This window comes from Tiliqua scincoides, chromosome 3, assembly GCF_035046505.1.
Source record: "Tiliqua scincoides isolate rTilSci1 chromosome 3, rTilSci1.hap2, whole genome shotgun sequence".
In the NCBI taxonomy this organism is placed as follows: Eukaryota; Metazoa; Chordata; class Lepidosauria; order Squamata; family Scincidae; genus Tiliqua; species Tiliqua scincoides.
In genome coordinates this window covers 34,743,169-34,762,708 of record NC_089823.1, presented here as the reverse complement: position 1 = coordinate 34,762,708, position 19,540 = coordinate 34,743,169, and the positions used below count along the sequence as shown (strand labels likewise).

General features: G+C 43.3%; 2 protein-coding genes across 8 annotated transcripts in view; one reads left to right on the top strand and one right to left on the bottom strand.

The window, feature by feature from the left end:
* BLZF1 (basic leucine zipper nuclear factor 1) overlaps nucleotides 1-2,848 on the top strand; it is a 16,981-nt gene extending 14,133 nt beyond the window's left edge. For both annotated transcript variants that reach the window (XM_066619098.1, XM_066619099.1), the window contains exon 7: nucleotides 203-2,848. In XM_066619098.1, coding sequence (XP_066475195.1) covers nucleotides 203-388 — 186 coding nt within the window. In that variant the 3' untranslated portion in view covers nucleotides 389-2,848. The remainder of the gene's footprint in view (nucleotides 1-202) is intronic.
* Nucleotides 2,127-19,540, bottom strand: part of CCDC181 (coiled-coil domain containing 181) — a 21,825-nt gene continuing 4,411 nt past the window's right edge. Inside the window, exons 1-6 of one of the 6 annotated variants that reach the window (XM_066619097.1) lie at nucleotides 12,083-12,103; nucleotides 8,494-8,654; nucleotides 6,816-7,727; nucleotides 4,889-5,035; nucleotides 4,004-4,158; nucleotides 2,127-2,517 (exon numbers count right to left, since the gene is read on the bottom strand). In XM_066619097.1, the coding sequence (XP_066475194.1) occupies nucleotides 2,355-2,517; nucleotides 4,004-4,158; nucleotides 4,889-5,035; nucleotides 6,816-7,727; nucleotides 8,494-8,631 (1,515 nt within the window). In that variant the 5' untranslated portion in view covers nucleotides 8,632-8,654; nucleotides 12,083-12,103 and the 3' untranslated portion in view covers nucleotides 2,127-2,354. Of the gene's footprint in view, nucleotides 2,518-4,003; nucleotides 4,159-4,888; nucleotides 5,036-6,815; nucleotides 7,728-8,493; nucleotides 8,655-11,631; nucleotides 11,890-11,971; nucleotides 12,037-12,082; nucleotides 12,104-19,540 lie in introns of those variants that run through there. The other 5 variants (XM_066619092.1, XM_066619096.1, XM_066619095.1 and 2 more) reach the window with 5 other exon arrangements.

Here is a 19,540-nt window from a genome sequence, read left to right as displayed (position 1 = left end):
AAGAAGCTGCAACCTTAAATGGGTTAGCTGGGCAGCTTTGCTGATAGAAGTGGAACTATATCTCTCTACCAACCAGCTATGGATAAAATTCTCCCCCATCTCTGATGCTGTTGCTGTGAGCAGACCTCTTATCCATCCCTTATGATAGGCATTGAACAAGCTCTGGATATGACTTTTCACTATTGTGATTATCTTCTTCCAGGTACTAAGGATGCTTGATCCTGCCAAGTGTACGGAACCATCACCAGAACTTCCTTTTTCAGAACCTTCCCCATCCTCTTACCTTTCCCCAAAGAAGAACATTGGACGGTTTCATCCATATACCCGATATGAAAACATCACTTTCAACTGCTGCAATCACTGCCAGGGAGAACTGATAGCTCTTTAAAAATGAGTCGCTTCTTAACAGAACAGTTGTATCTCAGTATGCTTATTTTCTGTGGTGGATATTTTCTATGCTTTTTCTATGGGATGTCCTAGAATTCAGGTGGTTTTATCAGACTGTGATTACAACACAGTAGTAAGGAACAGCATAATTTGCTTTCCTAGCCAATCAAGAAAATGTTACTATTGTATAATACACTCTCTGGTGTGCATAAGGCTACTAAAGGTAGAATTCTCACACAAATTATTGTGAGTTTTTTTATTTTGCTGCAAAGTCAGCCCTTTTGAATCCTACTTCCCTGAAGAGGGTCAAACGCTTATTTCTGACAACTAAAGTCAGTTTAGCATGAGGGCAGGACTAAGTGTTCTTACAGTCTTTTTCCAGTGTTCTAAAAGTTCTTAGAATGGGCAGGTACAAACATTTATGAGAAGAGATCAGAATGCTTATGCTGTTAGAAACTGATTTTTTAGATCTTGAATGAATTTAAGCATTATGACTGAGGCTAAGTGAATTGTAGAGATCATTAGATGTTTACAGCTGTGTGTACACAGTATTGAAGCCAAAGAGTAGCAACATAAGCTAAGACAAACTGTTGGTAATTCTCAGTTGATTTTGCACCTCGACAGCATAGACCTGGCAGCCCTTGAATAAATGTATGTGGTGAACCTTGTATATGGAAATTTTTCACTGGTGCTATTAGATGTGGAAAGCCCACTCTTCCACCTGTACCTCCAAGGACTGTGGCATGTGATTTCCTCTCTCTTCCTATTTCCACAAGAAAGTTGAGAGTGTGCTGCCAGATGCACAAGAAGAAGCTTTTTCCTTTATACAGTCTTCATTTCTAGGACAATCATGGTGATATTTCAAAAGATTTTTGGACTGAAATATCCTAGAAGACTGACCTACACTATGTAGGCAAATTTATTTCATATCATGTGTGGATAGAAATGTGCTGCCATATAGGCTACTCTGATCATTGACAATTTCACAATAAATGCTAACTGCATACTTCTCAGAGGTGGTAAGCTTGAATATCATTCCCTTGCAAGTAACTAAAAAGTTAGAAATGTTTGTATGTTAAGTGTTCTGCACTTCAAAAACACTTCTGTGATAGTGAACCAGTTACCCATGTTCAGGCTTTAAAACTGTCCAAATGAGGACATTTCAGAAGCATAAGGAGTTAATGATCAATGTCTTTCACTTTTCTATTTTAGCAAATCTGAGTAGATGAACATGTACACTTTTTATTCACCATTTCCTCGACACAGAAGCAGTCCTTGTGTTTATGTACTCTCAACAAAAGGCAGCCTCCATTACAGCCACCCCCTGTTCCCTAATTACCTACCTATGGTAGAATATTACACTAGTTCTTTGACTTTACAGTCTACATGCTTGCTTTAGTTCTGCATTGGTATGTAATTGATTTTTGTCTTATAAATAGTTGCTGCTCTAAAAAGCAGAAAATGTATCTTGAAAAATGAGTATTTTTGAGATTCATTTTTGGGAGTGGTGCAGTTTCTTGTGCTTTGTGGGAGAATAAGATGATGCCCTAGGACAGAAGTCTGTATTAGCATATCAGTGCATCAGTGTGAGAACTGGACTAAACATTGAAAGTAGTAGCTATTTAAGCTGTGTACCAATCCTTAGTGCCACAGCAGTGGAAGTTGGATATCTCAACCTTTTACACAAAATACTTGCCTTAAAGATAATTGTATCCTAAGACAAATTATTTACACAGCAATTGCTGAGAGGCTTTTATTTTATCCTTTATATGTCTAAGAACTTCCCCAACCCATTTACAATGAGAATTATTCCATGTTTAGGGAGGAAAAAGTTAGTAAAATCACTGAAGAAAATTTCAGCCATTATTGAAGGATTGTAGAACATACCACAACAGAAACTGTTTCCAAGAGGTAGCTACACAAGGTACTGTGTGAGACATATTCCAGACATCTGGTGACCTTAAACCTCAGCTGTATTGGTCTGTGAAGCGAAGGGATTTGGGTTCAGAAATAGAACAGATGATATTCTCTATTTGTTTCGCTCTTCTTGCTTCCTGCCTCAACTGCTTCGATCGTTCTTTAGCAGCCAATTGCTCGGCTCGCCTCTCCCGTCTCTTCTTTCTTAGCCATCTGCAAATAAAACCACATTTTGGCTCCTTGTTCAGTTCTTCAGAGCAAGTTACCCACTTCCAGCATATGTGGATTTGGTAAATGAAACAATCCTGTCTGTATTAAAAATATACTCCATTCTAGAACTGAAGTGCAGAGATACATAGGAATGTTTACTACATGAGGCAGGAGGCACTTGTGATTAATACTATCTGAGATCAATATGTATCTTTTAAATTTCTGGTATAAGAATGAACCTGTTGGTCTTACTGAAGTGGGCTGTGGACTATTATGAGGTTAACCTATATATACAGCAAGCAGAAAAGAAACTGGGCAAATTAAACACAAACAAAGGCACTGTTCTCTATTGGAGTTACTGTATTTACACTAAGGTATACAGAGAGAAGACCTGATTGTAGTATGTAATGTTTTACTATGGCAACTCAGTCTCGCTAAGTTCTTGCTGTTGGGGCAGGGGGTAAAAAGAGACCAATTTTAGCAACTTCAACATATGAAGAACACACAGACCTGGTAACCACTAAAGCAGGGATACATAACTGCTAACTTAATTAGCCAAGTGGTATTCAATTTGAAAACTTGAGTAATTCCATTCCTCCCAGATGCTGCTTCTCCCCTTTTCCTAAAAATAACATCCTTACTGGGGGAGGCTATAGAAGGCACAATTGTCATATGTAGCCGAAAACTGGCCATTTACAAGTCTCACAATCTCCAGGTGCAAAATGGTAGATATGAGATGTGAGCCCCAATCCAAGTAGCAGAAATGGGGTTTGCTAGCCTTGAAGTAGGGTTGACCAAATAATTTGAGCAGGAGTGCTTACCTTTTGGAATTCCCTTATTCTGAATAGTTGCCCCATCACTGGTCTAGAGCAGTGGTTCTCAAACTTTGAAGGAGCTTTACTCCCTCAGTAAGTCTTTGCAGGGCAGGTGCAAGAAAGCAATCCTTAGGCTCACATCCCCTAAGGGGGGGTGCTTTCACTTTGGTAAGGCTGCAGGAGGTGCAGGGAGCCCAGCACAGCCCTCCACAGGGCTCCCTGAGGCTTGGAATCTTGAAATGGAGTGATCACAAAGCACTGGAGGTGCATATCTATTTCTGAACCCAAAGCACTAGAGGTTCATTGCAATTGCTCTGTTTCAAGATTCCATGCCTCAGGGAGCCCTGTGGAGGGCTGTGCTGGGCTCCCTGCACCTCTTAGGAAAACAATCCTGGGGAAGCATTACAGGAACTGGTGACCCACCAGTTTGAGAACTACTGGTCTAGAGTGTCTGAACTCCGAAAATGTGGATTTGTCGGGCCTATACTTGACTCCCTGCTTCAACATCACACATCCTGTTGTATAGGGAAGAAAATCTCATCCCTGTCCCAATTGGCCACAAAGGATGAAGAAAATGTGGAACGTTCCTGGATGGAGAAAAAAAGCTTCCATCTCCAGATTCCAATGAAAATATTCACAACTGGTAGAGGTGGAATTGCTCTAAGAGAACTTACTGTTTATAAGCTTTATCATTTTCCACTGTTCTTGGAAGGAATAATGTGCACTCTTCCCGCTCTTTCAGGTTCTGTATTTGTTTTTCTTTCACCTGTTCCTCTTGTTTCTTTTTAAGCCATGACCTGAAAGCTTCATCTGGATTTCTGCTCTCTTGCTAAAATGCACATACACACAAATCTACTTCATTTTCAAAATCAGGAAAATGTACAGTATTGCAGTAATTTATTTACATTAATAAAATGTTGCAAACTTAATAAGGATCATTAACTTGCAGGTAAATACAAATAGCAATTATTTGACAAGTGGTTATGGTCAATACCATAACTCAATAATGGCCAAAATGTTGATTACAGCTGCAGTTCTAAAACAGGGCTAGTTGATGCTGTGCATCCCTATCAAGAAAATGAGAGTAATCTCTTTTTCCACATTTTGTAATTAAACAGGCTTGTAACTGTCCAATCCTGAAGGCAGTGGCACTGTCAGGTGCAGTGGTGCCAAAACGGCCACCACTGCATCAGCGGCACCGCTGGAGGTCTCCACAGGGGAAAGGGACTTTTGTCTATTTTGCCAGCACAGACTTGAGAAACTATGTCCAGCGTTCCAGCCCAACACAAGAGTTCAGGAACCAGCAGAGCTCTGCTCCGCTGGTTTGTCCCTTTCCCCTGCCCTGGAACACACACCCCCCAAGCCCTCACTGCCGCCCAGAATTCTTACCTAGCTATGGGCAGCATCTGGCCGGTGCTGGGCTCAGCACCAGCATTGACTCCACATAGGGTGTTGCAGACGTGCCTTATGACACATTTGCAACACACAGTGCCAGTGCTGGTCCAGTTCCACATTGGGCCCTAACAAAGGAGAACGACAGTATGGAGACTTCAACTTACTCTGGTATTCAAGTCTTCCAGCTCTTTTGCACGCTGAATCCGCTTCTCTTCTTGCATTTGTCCTTTTTTCTTCTGCAGCCAAGCTCTGAATACCATCTCATTCTCTCTCTTTTTCTCCTCCTCTTGTATTCTCTTCAGAGCTTCTTCCTTACATTACAATGTTAGCAAATAATGAGATTTTGTAAGGGCTATTCAAAATTTAACAAGAGATACATGTTTCAGAGTAAATGAAGTAATTCAATGTTGTGATATTATACTACACTACTATACCATTATTTTGTAAGCATGAATATACTTATCTAATAATAACAGGGGCAGCCTATGCTTCCCCACCACCTGCATCTGCCCCAATTTTGCAACCCCCTGGAGCATGCCTGCCAGCCCTCCAAATGGATGAAGAGAGGTAGTGAGTAAGCATGCACCCCCCCCCCCAATTGATAAGGAAAAAGAGAGATGCTACCATCCCTTCCCTGGAGCTCAGCACACATCTTTTCCTTCTCTGTGCTGCTCCATTCCAAATAAACAGAGCGGAGCATGCTCTGCTTCTGTCTGTTCAAAACAGAAGCAGTGCAGAGGAGAAAGGGTGTGCACCAAATTCAGAGAAGTGTATTCTGGTTACATATGCACACATCTGCTTAAGGTTTCTCTCCATGTCATGCATGTCTAAAAAAGCTTTTAAAATGCACAATACTGATGGGTTTCGACCCACAACCTCTCTTCAGTGTTTGCAGTACCTTATAGAAATTTGAAAAAATATAAATAATTGAAATTCACAACAAGAACAACAGACACAAATAAAAACTGCCCAACACATAATTATGGAATGTGCTGCCAGTGGCTTAAAGAGATTAGACAAGTTCCTCGAGCCTATCAGTGGTTTATTAGTAGCACTGCAGTTTGTTTTGAGGTTTGATTTAATGATGGTTTTGTATTTTAAAATGTTTTTATTGCTTTTCATCACTCCATGTTGCTGTAGGCTTCTCAAATGTGAAGGCAGACTATAAATGTTATAAATAAACTGACAGTGCAATTGTATGCATTGCTACTCAAAAGTAAGCCCTATTGTCTTGGATGTGTTCTACTCCCAGGGAAGTGTGTATATACACTTTCCATTATACAGCCCCTATTATACAGAACCTCCATGTTCAAAAGCAGTGTACCTCCAAATGTTGACTGATGAGAAGACAAACAATGGGAAAAGGCTACTGCAGGCTTCTCAGAGTTATCTGACTGACCACAGTTGGAAACAAACTGCTGGAGTAGATGACCGAACCCCTGATCCCATGGATCTTCCTATATTCTTATGCTAAATGAAACACATAGGAATAGTTCAGCTGGATCAGACCGAGGACCCATCTAGTCCAGTTTCCAGCACCTCTGTGAGTGGTCCACCAGATACTCCAAGGAGCACTCAAGACAACAAGATACCTATAACTTGTTGCTACTTCCTTGCATCTGGCATTCAGAGACAGACTACCTTGAAAACCCAGAGATTGCATAGTCATTAGGCTTGTAATCAGATGGACATTTTCTCCATAAATCTGCCCAACCCCCATTTAAAGACATCTAGGACAGGTGCCATCATAATTTCCTGTGGAAAGAAGTTCCACAGATTAATTACATGCTGGGTAAATAATATTTCTCCATAAAAGCCAGTTTTATAAGATGGAACTCACTTTTAGTTCTGAAAGTTGACTATTGCTAGGCAGCTCATTCCAAAACTTAGGGACCCTGATGCAAAAGGCCTTACTCCTACCCTCTTAATGTGGTGTATGCGTGTTTGTATTTCCAACTCTTGCTTATCTGAATCTATTTAAATTTTCCTTGTGCTTAACTATGGAACGTGGCGCAAGACCTTGCTTACCAACTCCAAGATATGCGGATGCTAGTCTCAATTTAGCGCACTAATTTGTCTCTGCACTCTCACCTCTTTCTTTAATTTCTCTTTCTTTTGCTCCATTTGTTTTTGCAGTTCTTTCTGCCTGGGTGATAGACAGTATGTAGAGCTTCTTATACCTATGTTTGCCGACTGCACTCTGCGTGGACTTTTCCCTCTTTCCACATTCCTTGTAATGTTGATGGCAGAGCTTGGCCGAATAGTTGGGGGCTGAGGGAAAAAAAAACACCCTTCTCTAGAAGAAGAGCAAGATGGTTGTATATGGTTCTCTTCTTTTGTTCGACAAACACTGCCAAAAGCTGTAGTGTAGGATGTTTTAGGAGAAATGTGTTGAGCTTCAATGTCACTAAAAGAAACACTTAGTGGAGGGAAGAAGCCTTGGCTTTCAATGTCATGGATACTCAAGAGTTCAAACTTCCCATCTCTTTCTACTAGAATCTTGCCATCCTTGTGCTCATCATCTGTCCCACCATTAACAGAAAGAGAGAGATCTTCTGATCTATTAGAAAGGCGCAACTGAGAAAGCCTACCCGAAATGTCCCTTTCCCCAAAAGGATAATTTTTATCACCTTCTATCGTTTTCAGAGGGGGAACTTCAAGATCTACTAAATCATCTTTGAATTTTAGTTTCCTTTCTTTTGTTTCATCCAAAGGTTCTTGACACAACAGCAGTTTGTTGGCTTCTTCTATTTTTTCCAAGATGTAACGCTTTATAGCTTCATCATCCTCATCCAAGTCCTGATCTTCTTGCTTAGATTCCTCTTCACTGTCAGTATCAGATGCCTGTTTCAGAACTTTCTCAGGCTCAGGAAGTTCTTGTGAAGAATTTCTTCTCCCATCCTTCAGAACTTCCTCATATTTGAGAGGCTCTTGTGGAGAATCTCTTCCTCCTAGTACTTTATAAACAGTTGTTTCAACATCCTCTTCACTTTCATCATGATTCTACAAAAAAATTAGACATCTATTTTATCTATTTATATCATAAGCAGAAATGTGTATGTTAAAAACCCAAAATTCATTATGCCTGTAACTAGTTTTAACTAGTAAAATCTGGAAGCTCCAAACTGTATTCAGAAATCCTATTATTGCCTAGTAAGAACTACAAACTACTTTGTTCATTGACTGAAAATAGCACTAAATACTAAAAATTTTATTTTAGATGCAGTTTTTTACCAACAGACACAGTCATTTCTAGTTGCCTTTAGGTATAAAGTAATTTCAGGTTTATATACTGCTACATAGCTGTACAGTCATAGTGGATCCCGCCACCACACGGAACAAACGCTAAAGAAAAGGATATTGCAACATATACATACATTTCCTATATGATGTTTAATTAGCAATTACATACAAATCCCCCAAAACAATTTAAAAGGTTCACCAAAGCAATTTTCCTTTATCAAGTAGCCAAATGAAAAATCTATGAAGATGAACTTCATCTATGAAACAACATTCTACAAAAATAACATTCTACAGGATCAGCCAGTAAGATACAATGACAAGTTCAGATTTCTATGCATCCCTGTGATGGTTGCTGAATGGTGTTGGGCAAATTACTATGTGTCAGCAGAACTCACTGGATCACCCCCTTCCTCTATGTTCATTAAAAACTATTCAGGTACTTTCTAATCAAACTATTTCCCAAGCAATTCATTCTGTGTGCTATTAGATATTGGCAGAAGATGATAACATAGTTCTTCATTACTACCTGTGCATCACTAGGGATTCCTTTTTCCTCTTCATTAATCAGCCATTCAAGGTCTTTTTCAAAATCATCATCATAGTCGCCACTTTCTATGGAACCTCCTGTGTCTGCAGATTCACTAGTGTCTTTCTTGTCACTCATTGTGGATGTTCCTTAAAGAATAGCTACAAAAACGGGAAAAATTTCATTATGCATATACATTAAGACGGGCTAAAAGTTGTTTAACCCACCAAGTATGTTAGTTCTTGATGCATTTCATGGACATGTATATGAACAGGTCAAGAATAAGCTCACAGAAAAAGTGTAGTGATTTGATTGTTATTCTAGGTGGCATGACGGGACAACTGCAACCTCTCAATGTTGCAGTCAACATTTAAGGAAGAAATATGAGTCCTGGTTGTTGTCTGAAAATCTTCTATTGACACCTTCAGGTATGATCAAGAAAATGCCAGCATCAAAACTTGCAGAATAGGTGTCAGCAGCTTGGAAAAAAATCCCAGAGACAGTGGTGGAGCACTCTTTTAAGAAATGCTGCATCACCATACCCTTGGTGGCAGAGAGGCTGATATTGTGTGGATAAACATGGACATTGATGACTCTGCATTGAAAAGTGAGTGAGAAGAACCAGACTCTGAATGTGAAGCAGTTGAATTGGCAGCGTTTTTTCTTTCTTAGCAGTACATAAAGAAATGGTGCATCTTACAATCGATTTCATCTTAGATTCAATGAAATTTGGTAGTGCTTGGCCCCACTGCCACTGTGGCCATGTGTCACTGGTCTGCCTGGTTCAACTCCATTTGAAGTAGAAGTCGCAAAACCTTTTCAAGCAGCAAATCACCAAGCTTAAGAGTCTCCTTAAGGTAGGAAAATCATAGATTTGGAAGACACATTGCATACAAAGTCAGTTCAATTCATAATTGAAGGCATTGCCTATACAGTATATACATCTATGGTGCAGCCACATTTGGAATAGTGTGAGGTTTAATGTTATAGTCTTCCATTCCTATTCCTATAAGTAACCTAGTGTAAAATGCGTAACACATATGAACTGGATGTTAACACTGCACAGTCCAAGAACCTTTAGCATTAGATCCTCCACCAAATAGCTTACACAGTTACATGTCACTTATAAACATATTAACTAAATGGTAAATCCCACTTTGTTCAATAAGACTGAGGGCACAATCCCAACCAGGTCTACTCAGAAGTAACTCCTATTTTGTTCAATGGGACTTACTCTCAGGAAAGTGTGGTTAGGATTGCAGCCTGACTCTCCAACTAAGACTGGATTTAGTGTCACATGTACTGTATTTTAGAAAAGAAAAATGGAGGTAGAGTAGAATTCAAGGATTTGCCTGATCGGATAAAGTAGACAAATGTGTTATTTCTTGCTTCCACAGAGGATTAGAGAGGCATGCTCCACCTTTTTTTCTCAAGCAAGTGCCCTATGGCAAGGCTCTGAACAGATTCATATGAAGCTACCTTTACACCCAGTCAGGCCTTGGGCCCATCTAGCTCAGTAATGTCTACTCCACTGGTCCCCAAACCATGGTCCGTGGACCAGGGCCTAGGAGAGGGGGGTAAAGGGGGTAATTTGTACCCAGGCTCAGGACAAAAAGGGGGGCCCAGGAGCCAAAGGATGGGGTCCAGAAATTTCCTGGGGTCTGACATTTTCCTATCTACTCAGATTTGTTGCACGTATGGGATGCTGTGGACATTACCAAGACTGGGGGTGCTGCAGACATGACTGATGCCATATGGGTGGGTAGACCTGAGCTCCAAAGACTTTTCCAGTTTTCTCTACCCTCCTCTCACCATGCTTTGCCCCTCCCTGCCCCTGTTCTGCTCACCCGTCACCACCCTCCCCTGCTCTGTTTCAACCCCCCCTTTGCAAAGGGACCCAAAAGAAATTTTGTAGCCCCTGATAAAATTCCTCTCAGAGGCCCAGCCATGGACCACTGGTGGTCCACAAATCCCTGAGAAGTGGTCTGTGATGTCTCAGAAAAAAAAAAATCGCCTTCAGTCACTTCCAGCATCTTGTTGAGCAAGCACTCCGTCCATGGACCACCAGAGAGGGCAAAGAATGGACCAGCAGCAGCCACAGCCAGCACTGAAGTGTTGGCTGCCATTGTGGGTGGTCTGTTCTTTGCCTTCTCTGGCAGTCTGTGAGGGAGCTCTCACTTGGGAAATGCTTCCCCACAGACCACCAGAGTGGACCCACAGTTGGCAACAAAAAGGAGCAACCCACAAATCCTATGCAGGCTAAGTGTGTGCTCTACGACCGAGCTACTTCCACTAGTACCATACATTTTTACAAGTATCCATTTGCCAGATCCATGGCAGGCGGGAGGGGGAGGAAGCAGGCAGGAATAACGCTCTCCCACCATGAGTCTCCCATCCAATATCTAAGCCAGGGGTGCCCAAACCCCGGCCCAAGGGCCACTTGTGGCCGTCAGGAGCTCCCAATCCGGCCAGCAGGAAGCCCCCAATCTCCAGTGAGCCTCTGGCCCTCCGGAGACTTGTTGGAGCTCGTGCTGGCCCGACGCAACTGCTCTCAGTGTGAGGACAAGTGTTGCACTTCTCACCTGGGCTGTGGGACGAGGGCTCCCTCCACTACTTGCTGTTTCACGTCTGTGATGCGGCAGTGGCACAGAAGGAAAGGCCGGCCTTGCTTTGTGCAAGGCCTTTTACAGGAGCTACTGCAAGACCTTCATTCATTCATATAAGTTCCATCTTTATACATTCATTTAAATTCATTTAATATATTCATTAAAATATTCATGTTTGAAGTGTAAATTAATTCTTTTTTCTAATTCTGCTTAATTCTTTGGCCCTCCTGCCAAAAGGTTTGGACACTCCTGATCTAAGCAAACCACCTCCAGGTTGGTCAGTCTGTCTAAGGAGGTGGATTCAGGCCTCTCTCCACCCACATGAAAGCTGCTTATCAGCTCACTGCGGCTGCAATCCTGTCTTCACTTACCTGGGAGTAACCCCATTGACTATAATGGGACTTACTTCTGTGTAGACATGCATAGGGCTGGGCTGTTATTCCCTCTGGATGAGCCTGGGACTGGACACTGAGGCTGCAGTGCTGTCCACACTTTCCTGGGAGTAAGCCCCATTCACCATCATGAGACTTACTTCTGAGGAGACACGCCTAAGACTGGGCTCTCGCCCCCCTGGAAGCGCCTGGCCCAAAGGCGGGCGAACCCTGACCCCGTCACCATGGCAGCCGCCGTGACTCCTTCCCGTCCCGGGCCAGGCGCCTCTCCTCCCCGCGGGCACCTCCGCCGCCTGGCGCTCTCCACGCTGCCGCCTCTGGGACCTCAGTGACACGCCGTCCTCCTCCTCCCCGCGGAGGCCCGGCCGGACCTCGGTCCGCCTCGAGCCCTCCAGGACCAGCTCATCCTCGGGATAACCCACTCGCCTCAGTTCGACTGCGCCTGCTCGCTCAGCCCTCCCCCCCTCCTGTCATACCCACCTGTGAACAGCGCCGGGCCGCAACCCGCCCTCCATCGCGTTGTCATGGTAACCGCTGCACCCCCCCCCCTTCGTGTCATGCCTCTGCATTTCTCCCCTCCCCAACACTCACCAGGCAAGAGGACGGCGGCTGTAAAGGACCAAACTCTCGCGCGACGCTCCCGATCCCCATAGCAACCTGGATGCACCGTGATCTCGCGACAGGACAAACGCGAGACTTCCTCCGAGTGCTTGTCATCAGGCGGGTACCATGGAGACGCCTGAAGTGGCGCGCGGGCGAGAGGCCTGTTTTGATTGGTCGGTACGACTCAGGCCGATTTGCATAAACAGGTTCCACGTGATAAAGAGCTTTGGGGGATGCTCAGGAAAGGGAAGGGGGCAGCTGCTGGTCCTGGAAGCAGGAATGGCGGAGGATTGAGCCTAGGCATGTCTACTAAGAAGTAACTCCTATTGTTGTCAATGGTGCTTACTCCCAGGTAAGGGTGGCTAGGACTGCAGGCTTAGAGCCAATCCTGTGCCTCTCTACTCAGAAGTCAGTCCTATTATAGTCAATGGGGCTTACTCCCAGGTAAGTGATTGGATTGCAGCCATAGTAACATATCCAGTTATTTTTTCTCTAGTTGTTTCAGAATTCCACGTGGAAGAAATTCACAGGAAACTAAGACTGCAATCCTAGGCACACTTTCCTGAGAGTAAGCCCCATTGAAGGCTGTGGGACTTACTTCTGAGTAGGCAAGCATAGGACTGTGCTGTAAAATATGCTAGGAAGACAAGCAGTCTGCAAGTGCTTGGTGGACATTGTGCTCTCCTGACAATTTACCAACTAAAGCCACTTTGTATGAAAGTAATTTTCCTCACTTTGTATAGGCTTTATGTATAGGCATACCATAGTCTTTCGAGACTGAAGGTTGCCAATACATAGGCTTTAAATATTAAACTTTCTTGTAACTGAAAAGCCTTGCTGCTAGCTTAAGCTACAGCCACACCAGGCTGTATAAAAGCTGGCAAGCTACATTTTTGAATTCAGCTTTTCCCCCACTAAAGAATACCAGATTACTTCCAGTTAACCCCCAAGTACCAGCAACTTGAATTGCAGTTAATGAAAATGGTGGCCATTTTTCAAGATGGTGGCCAAATGGCCAGTTATAAAAATTAGCGACATAAGAACAGCCCCGCTGGATCAGGCCATAGGCCCATCTAGTCCAGCTTCCTGTATCTCACAGCGGCCCACCAAGGGCCCCAGGGAGCACACCAGATAACAAGAGACCTCATCCTGGTGCCCTCCCTTGCATCTGGCATTCTGACATAGCCCATTTCTAAATCAGGAGGTTGCACATACACATCATGGCTTGTAACCCATAATGGATTTTTCCTCCAGAAACTTGTCCAATCCACTTTTAAAGGCCTCCAGGCCAGATGCCGTCACCACATCCTGCGGCAAGGAGTTCCACAGACCAACCACACGCTGAGTAAAGAAATATTTTGTCTGTCCTAACCCGCCCAACACTCAATTTTAGTGGATGTCCCCTGGTTCTGGTGTTATGTGAGAGTGTAAAGAGCATCTCTATCCACTTTATCCTTCCCATGCATAATTTTGTATGTCTCAATCATGTCCCCCCTCAGGTGTCTCTTTTCTAGACTGAAGAGGCCCAAACGCCATAGCCTTTCCTCATAAGGAAGGTGCCCCAGTCCAGTAATCATCTTAGTTGCTCTCTTTTGCACCTTTTCCATTTCCACTATGTCCTTTTTGAGATGTGGCGACCAGAACTGGACACAATACTCCAGGTGTGGCCTTACCATCGATTTGTACAACAGCATTATATTAGCCATTTTGTTCTCAATACCTCTTCTAATGATCCCAAGCATAGGATTGGCCTTCTTTACTGCTGCCGCACATAGGGTCAACACTTTCATCGTCCACCACCCCCCAAGGTCTCTCTCCTGATCCGTCACAGACAGCTCAGAACCCATTAGCCTATATGTGAAGCTTTGATTTTTTGCCCCAATGTGCATGACTTTACACTTACAGGTTGAGTCTAATTATTCGCATGGGTTCTGTTCCAAGCACTCAGGTGGATAAAAAAAACTATAGCAAATCAATTTAAAAAACAAAGTTTCTTTGCACCAGTGATTGAAAAACAGCCTTGCTGACCTTTTGACTATAAGATAAGAGTCATTAAGAAGACAATCCATCAGCACTTCACTCAGCCCCTCCCTTCACCAATGCAAAATGCTCAACTTTCTTTCACCTGCTGGGGGAAGGGAGGGGTCTGAAGGAGAGAGAAGGATTGATGGATTGTTAGCCTGCTGCCCTCTCTCTCATTAAGGAAGCTGTTGTTAAAGGACTATTCAGTTTTCAAAACCGATTTTAAAGGGATGCATTTTTCCCCTTCTCCAGGGATCAGCACATTCTTTCTCATTTGCAGGGGTCATTCGTGTTGAGTGAAATCCATGTATAAAAAAAATCAGTGTATAAATAGGCTGGACCTGTACTTACATTTACACTTACAACCTGGACTTTGAACTCAGCATGTGTTTTCATTAAGAAATATTTGGTTGCCAGTTATAATCCCAAAATGTCTTCAAGTTTTCTAGAGACTTTTTATGGATTTCTGATTAGTCTAGTACAGGGGTGTCCAAAGTTTTTGGCAGGAGGGCCACATCATCTTTCTGACACTGTGTCAGGGGCCAGGGGAAAAAGAATTAACTTACATTTAAAATTTGAATACGTTTACATAAATGAATATATTGGAGATGGAACTTATATGAATGAATGAAGGTCTTGCAATAGCTCAAAGCCTATAAAAGGCCTTGCACAAAGCATCACAAAGGTGAAACAGCAAGCAGTGGAGGAAGCCCTCATCCTACAGCTCATGCGAGAGGTCAAACAGTCGCCCTCACGCTGAGAGCAGTTGTGTCGGACCAGTGTGGGCTCCAACAAATCTCTGGAGGGCCAGAGGCTCATTGGAGACTGGGGGCTCCCTGAGGGCCGCATTGAGGCCTCGAGGGCCGCATGCGGCCCTAGTGCCAGGGTTTGGGCACCCCTGGTCTAGCAGTTCAATAGTTTTCATAATGGAAGGAATTCTTTATCTGTATCTGTGATTATGAATTCAAAGCAGGTGATAACATGGTTATGGTGTTCAGTTTAGTTATATTTTAAATATATTTGTATTTGCTTCCTCAGTGATTTCCCAACTAATGAGACAGAAGTTAGAAAAAAACTGAGTGGAATCCTAACTGGTCAGTACAGCAGCATAGCCACTGTCAGGCTAGCAGAAGGTGTCACAGATGTGCCATAAGGCACATCACGATGCCCTGTGAGTAAGAAGCACCAACCTGCGCTGTCATGCCAATGCTACATCCAAAGGCAGCAGAGATACAATTTGTGCCAGGCAGCAGAGGAGCAGTGAGAGAGTAAAATGGAGGCAGAGAGGGGGCGTTTCAGGGCAGGGAAAGCAGAACAGGGGTGTATCAGGCCCAGGAAGGGGGAAGAATGGATGGAGCAGGCCTCTGCCATATCCTAATCCCCATCCTGGGAGCCTTACGCAGTGCTTCTTGTTCTTTTGCTAGCTAAATAGTTGGTGAAGATCTGAGTAGCCCCATAGTTCAGAATGGGGCATTACTCAGGATAAGGGGAAAAATACCCCAAGGACACTTCCAGCCTTCTTCTGACAAGCACTGGATACAGCAGAGGCCATGGGGCCCCAGTGCATCAACACTTCTTAGGATTGGGCTGCCCATCTTTTTCCATCTATTTATTGTTCACATTTTATACTGCCCTTCCTCCAAGGAGTTCAGGGTGGTATACATGGTTCCTTCCCTCCTTTTCTTCTCATAGCCTGTGGATTAGGTTATGCTGAGAGATCACAACTGGCCCGAGGTCATAACAGAAAGCTTCATAGCTGAACAAGGAATCTGAACCTGGATCTTTGAGGTCTACATCCAACTCCAGAACCACTACACCATTCTGCTTTCACTAAGCATAGCATCCTTTTCCGTGGCTGTTGCCACTTCTGTTGCTTATCTTTTTAGACTGTGGGGACAGGGAATCATCTTATTCCCTTTTCTATGGAACCTGGTTTAAGAACTCTTTTGTTGTTGTTGAAACAGTATGTAAATAGCCCTAATAACTTCATACTACTTTGGGCAGTCATAGTCTATAATTCATCTACACACCAAGACAGTACACACAAACCCACATAGATGTTATGTATATAGCATGTGTGTGTGGTTTGCAGTGACGAATCTTACATGCAACCTGTGTGTTCAGTACAACATTTGCAGGAAGCTTAGTATAAATGTATTAGCATTGATATACCACTTTTCAACCCCCACAAATTTAACAAAGCACTGTCCAGGCAAAAGAAGTGAAAAGGTGGTTTCCCATCTTAAAGGGGCTGAAAATGTAAAAAGACAGGAGACATTCCAGGAAACAACCACTGGAAAAGGGATGGATAGAGGGATATGGGGATGAAGAGACACTTACTGCCCCCCTTAATATAAGAGAATATATTATGAATATAGGAGAACCATCATTTAAAAGGTCATCTTTTGTCTTGTTTGCACAGTACAGGGACAAATGTTTTTCTGTGCAACTCAGCAATTGTAGATGATTTGAGGTTACCCAAAGTGACTGAAGGGGGACATGATGGAGATGTATAAAATTATGCATGGAATGGATAGAGGGATGTTCTTTTCTCTCTGGCACAACATCAGAACCAGAGGACATCCACTAAAATTAAGTGTTGAGTTAGAGCAGACAAAACAGTAGTGTAGCTGGAGGGGACAACACAGTACATACTGCAGGTGCCACAACACATCATGTAAATGGCCCTACCCACTCACATTCAGAACCATTTCAGGCAGCAATGGCAATACACAGGAGACACCATTTGATTTGGCAAGTGCCTGCATGTTGCCATCACTGCCCAGAATGGCTGTTGGCAAGTGGGAGGAGCTGTTTACATGGTGCATTGTGGCACCTGCAGAACTTACCATTTTGTCCCCCTTTAGCTATGCTATTGAGACCAAGGAAAATTTCTTTACACAGTGTGTAATGAATCTATGGAACTCCTTGCCACAGGAAGTGGTGATGGCATCTAGCTTAGACATCTTTCAAAGGGGATTGGACAGATTTATGGAGGAAAAGTCCATCACAGGTTATAGCCATGATGGGAATGTGCAACCTCCTGGTTTTAGAAGTAGGCTCTCCCTGAATGCCAGATGCAAGGGAGTAGCAAAAGGATACCAGCATCTTGTTGTCTTGTGCTCTCGGAGGCATCTGGTGGGCCACTATGAGATGTAGAAAGCTGGACTGGTTTTAGCCTCACCCGTCAGGGCTCTTATGTTCTAAAGTTTATTATAGCATTAATTACAGATAATGCTTATCATTTACAGATAATGAGAAGTCAGATCCCTGTTCCAACAGGCTTGCAATCTTTATGGATACAAGACAGACAACAGAGGAAGGGGAGGGAACTAGATATATGAATAAACTGGAGAAGAACCATCCTAAGCAGGTGTGGGTTGCGCCTTGGAGTTACCCTCATGTCTCATTTATGTCAGTTGCTGATCCCAACATGCAGTTCTTTCTAGACACAGCTGGTTCAATAGCAGCAGAGCTGTTTAGATATCAGTTCCTTATGTAGGCTACATTTACAGTTCTAAGATGAATAAGAAATGGGAAACCTCAAACCAATTTCAGTCTCATGTATATGGCTGGTATCAAATGGCAGCACTGCTAAAAGCATTTGTTGTAACATTATGATCAGTTGATCACTACTATGGATTCTGATCAAAGTTGTAGTAGCAGCATCATTTAAACAATGTTTTAACATGTTATACATTTCTGCACCTGAAATAGTTGTGCAATGAATGTATAGTTAAGATTTCAAAATTAAAATTGCTGTGTAAAATTAAAAACCACAAAGCAACCCCATTAACTAGAGTTGGTGAGGCTGAAAGCAAATGCCTCACGCTCCAAGCATCAATAGACAATCATATTCATGTTTACAAGGCAGCTCACTTTACATTATTTAACACTGAGCTCAATGTATTTCCGGTGCCCACAACACTCCCAGTCAGGACTTGCTGAACAGCACAAGCAACCTATGTGGTCACTACAGTGGCAAAATTTTTAAGAACATTCCAATGCTTCATCTAAGAAGCATGTCTTAACCTTACTAGAGAATGCTTGAGCATAACTCTGGGCACTTGTACAGACACACAACCCTGCAGTGGCATGCCAGCATCCTCGGCAAGCCATCCTGGGACACTCCTCTCAAATTACACGGTGCATCCATGTGGGTCACCATGTCTTAGCCAAACCCTAAAAACAGATGTGAAAGCTACGAATTCCTTTAGATGCCAGTTTTGCAAGTGATTTGTGTGCATAACATAGACCTTATGATGCATTCTATTTGAACCAGCTTTTGTAACCATAGGACAGAGGTGAGGCAGGCAAATACAGCCCCCATCCCAGAAGCTCTTTATCCTGCCCACATTATAATTGGGTTCTCCCAATGCCACCTTTTCAGCAGTGCTACTTTTTGGAGGCTCTGGGAAAGGAGATGGAAGGAAGCCTCCAAAGGCAAGGAATGCTACAGGGGATGGGGTAGATCAGGGGTCTCCAAACTTTTTGGCCAGAGGGCCGCATCAAATATCTGGTGTGGTGTTGTCGGCCAGAAAAAAAAAATATAAAATTTAAATAAATAAATTAGAGATGGAACTTAGATGAGTGAATAAATGGGCTCATTCATTCAACCTCTCTGGCCCTCAGAACACCCTCCAGACACAATCAGAGCACAGTTCTGGTCATGTTCAGTTGAATGGACCAGAGGCTTTCAAGGAACAAGAGGTTGGCCGTGGGTCGGAAAGAGGCTTGCTGCGGGCCGCATCTGGCCCCCGGGCTGGGGTTTGGAGACCCCTGGGGTAGATCAATGCTACTGAGGTGGTGGAAGATCCCAGTTTTCATACAGACCACCCCTTCAGCAGGGCTGCCTCTGCCAAGGCAACACTTCACAGAGAACATCTTAGCTGCTGCACTGCAAAGTGTGGACTTGGCAGAAGTGGCACTGCTGAAGGGCAGCCCACATGATGATTAGGCTCCCTCAACTTGATATGAGCTCTCTCATACCTTGAAAATATGATCAAAATTTGCCTATTTTATTTCATTTGCAGCTAATTTGCAGTGTGGAAGGGACTGTCACTCCCGAATTGGCCTTTTCAGCCACACTAGACGCTGTTCCAGAACCACCTTCCAGAGCGCGATACCATAGTCTTTCGAGACTGAAGGTTGCCAACAATAAACCACTAATGAGTTCCTACATGGAAACAAAGTGCTTATCTGCTTAATGTCGTCATTTCCAGGCCTTAGCAGGCACCATGAATGCTATTCAGCCACTATATGAAAGGATTTTGACACCCTGGCCATAGGAAATTAGGCAGACCTCTTCAACAGGCAGTCTGATTACCTCTGTCAAGGGCAGCAAGTTTTTTTTATTAAAGGCAAACAAATGAACTTAATTAGCAAAAACTGGGGCTCACTGATTCAGAATCTGGATTTTCTTTT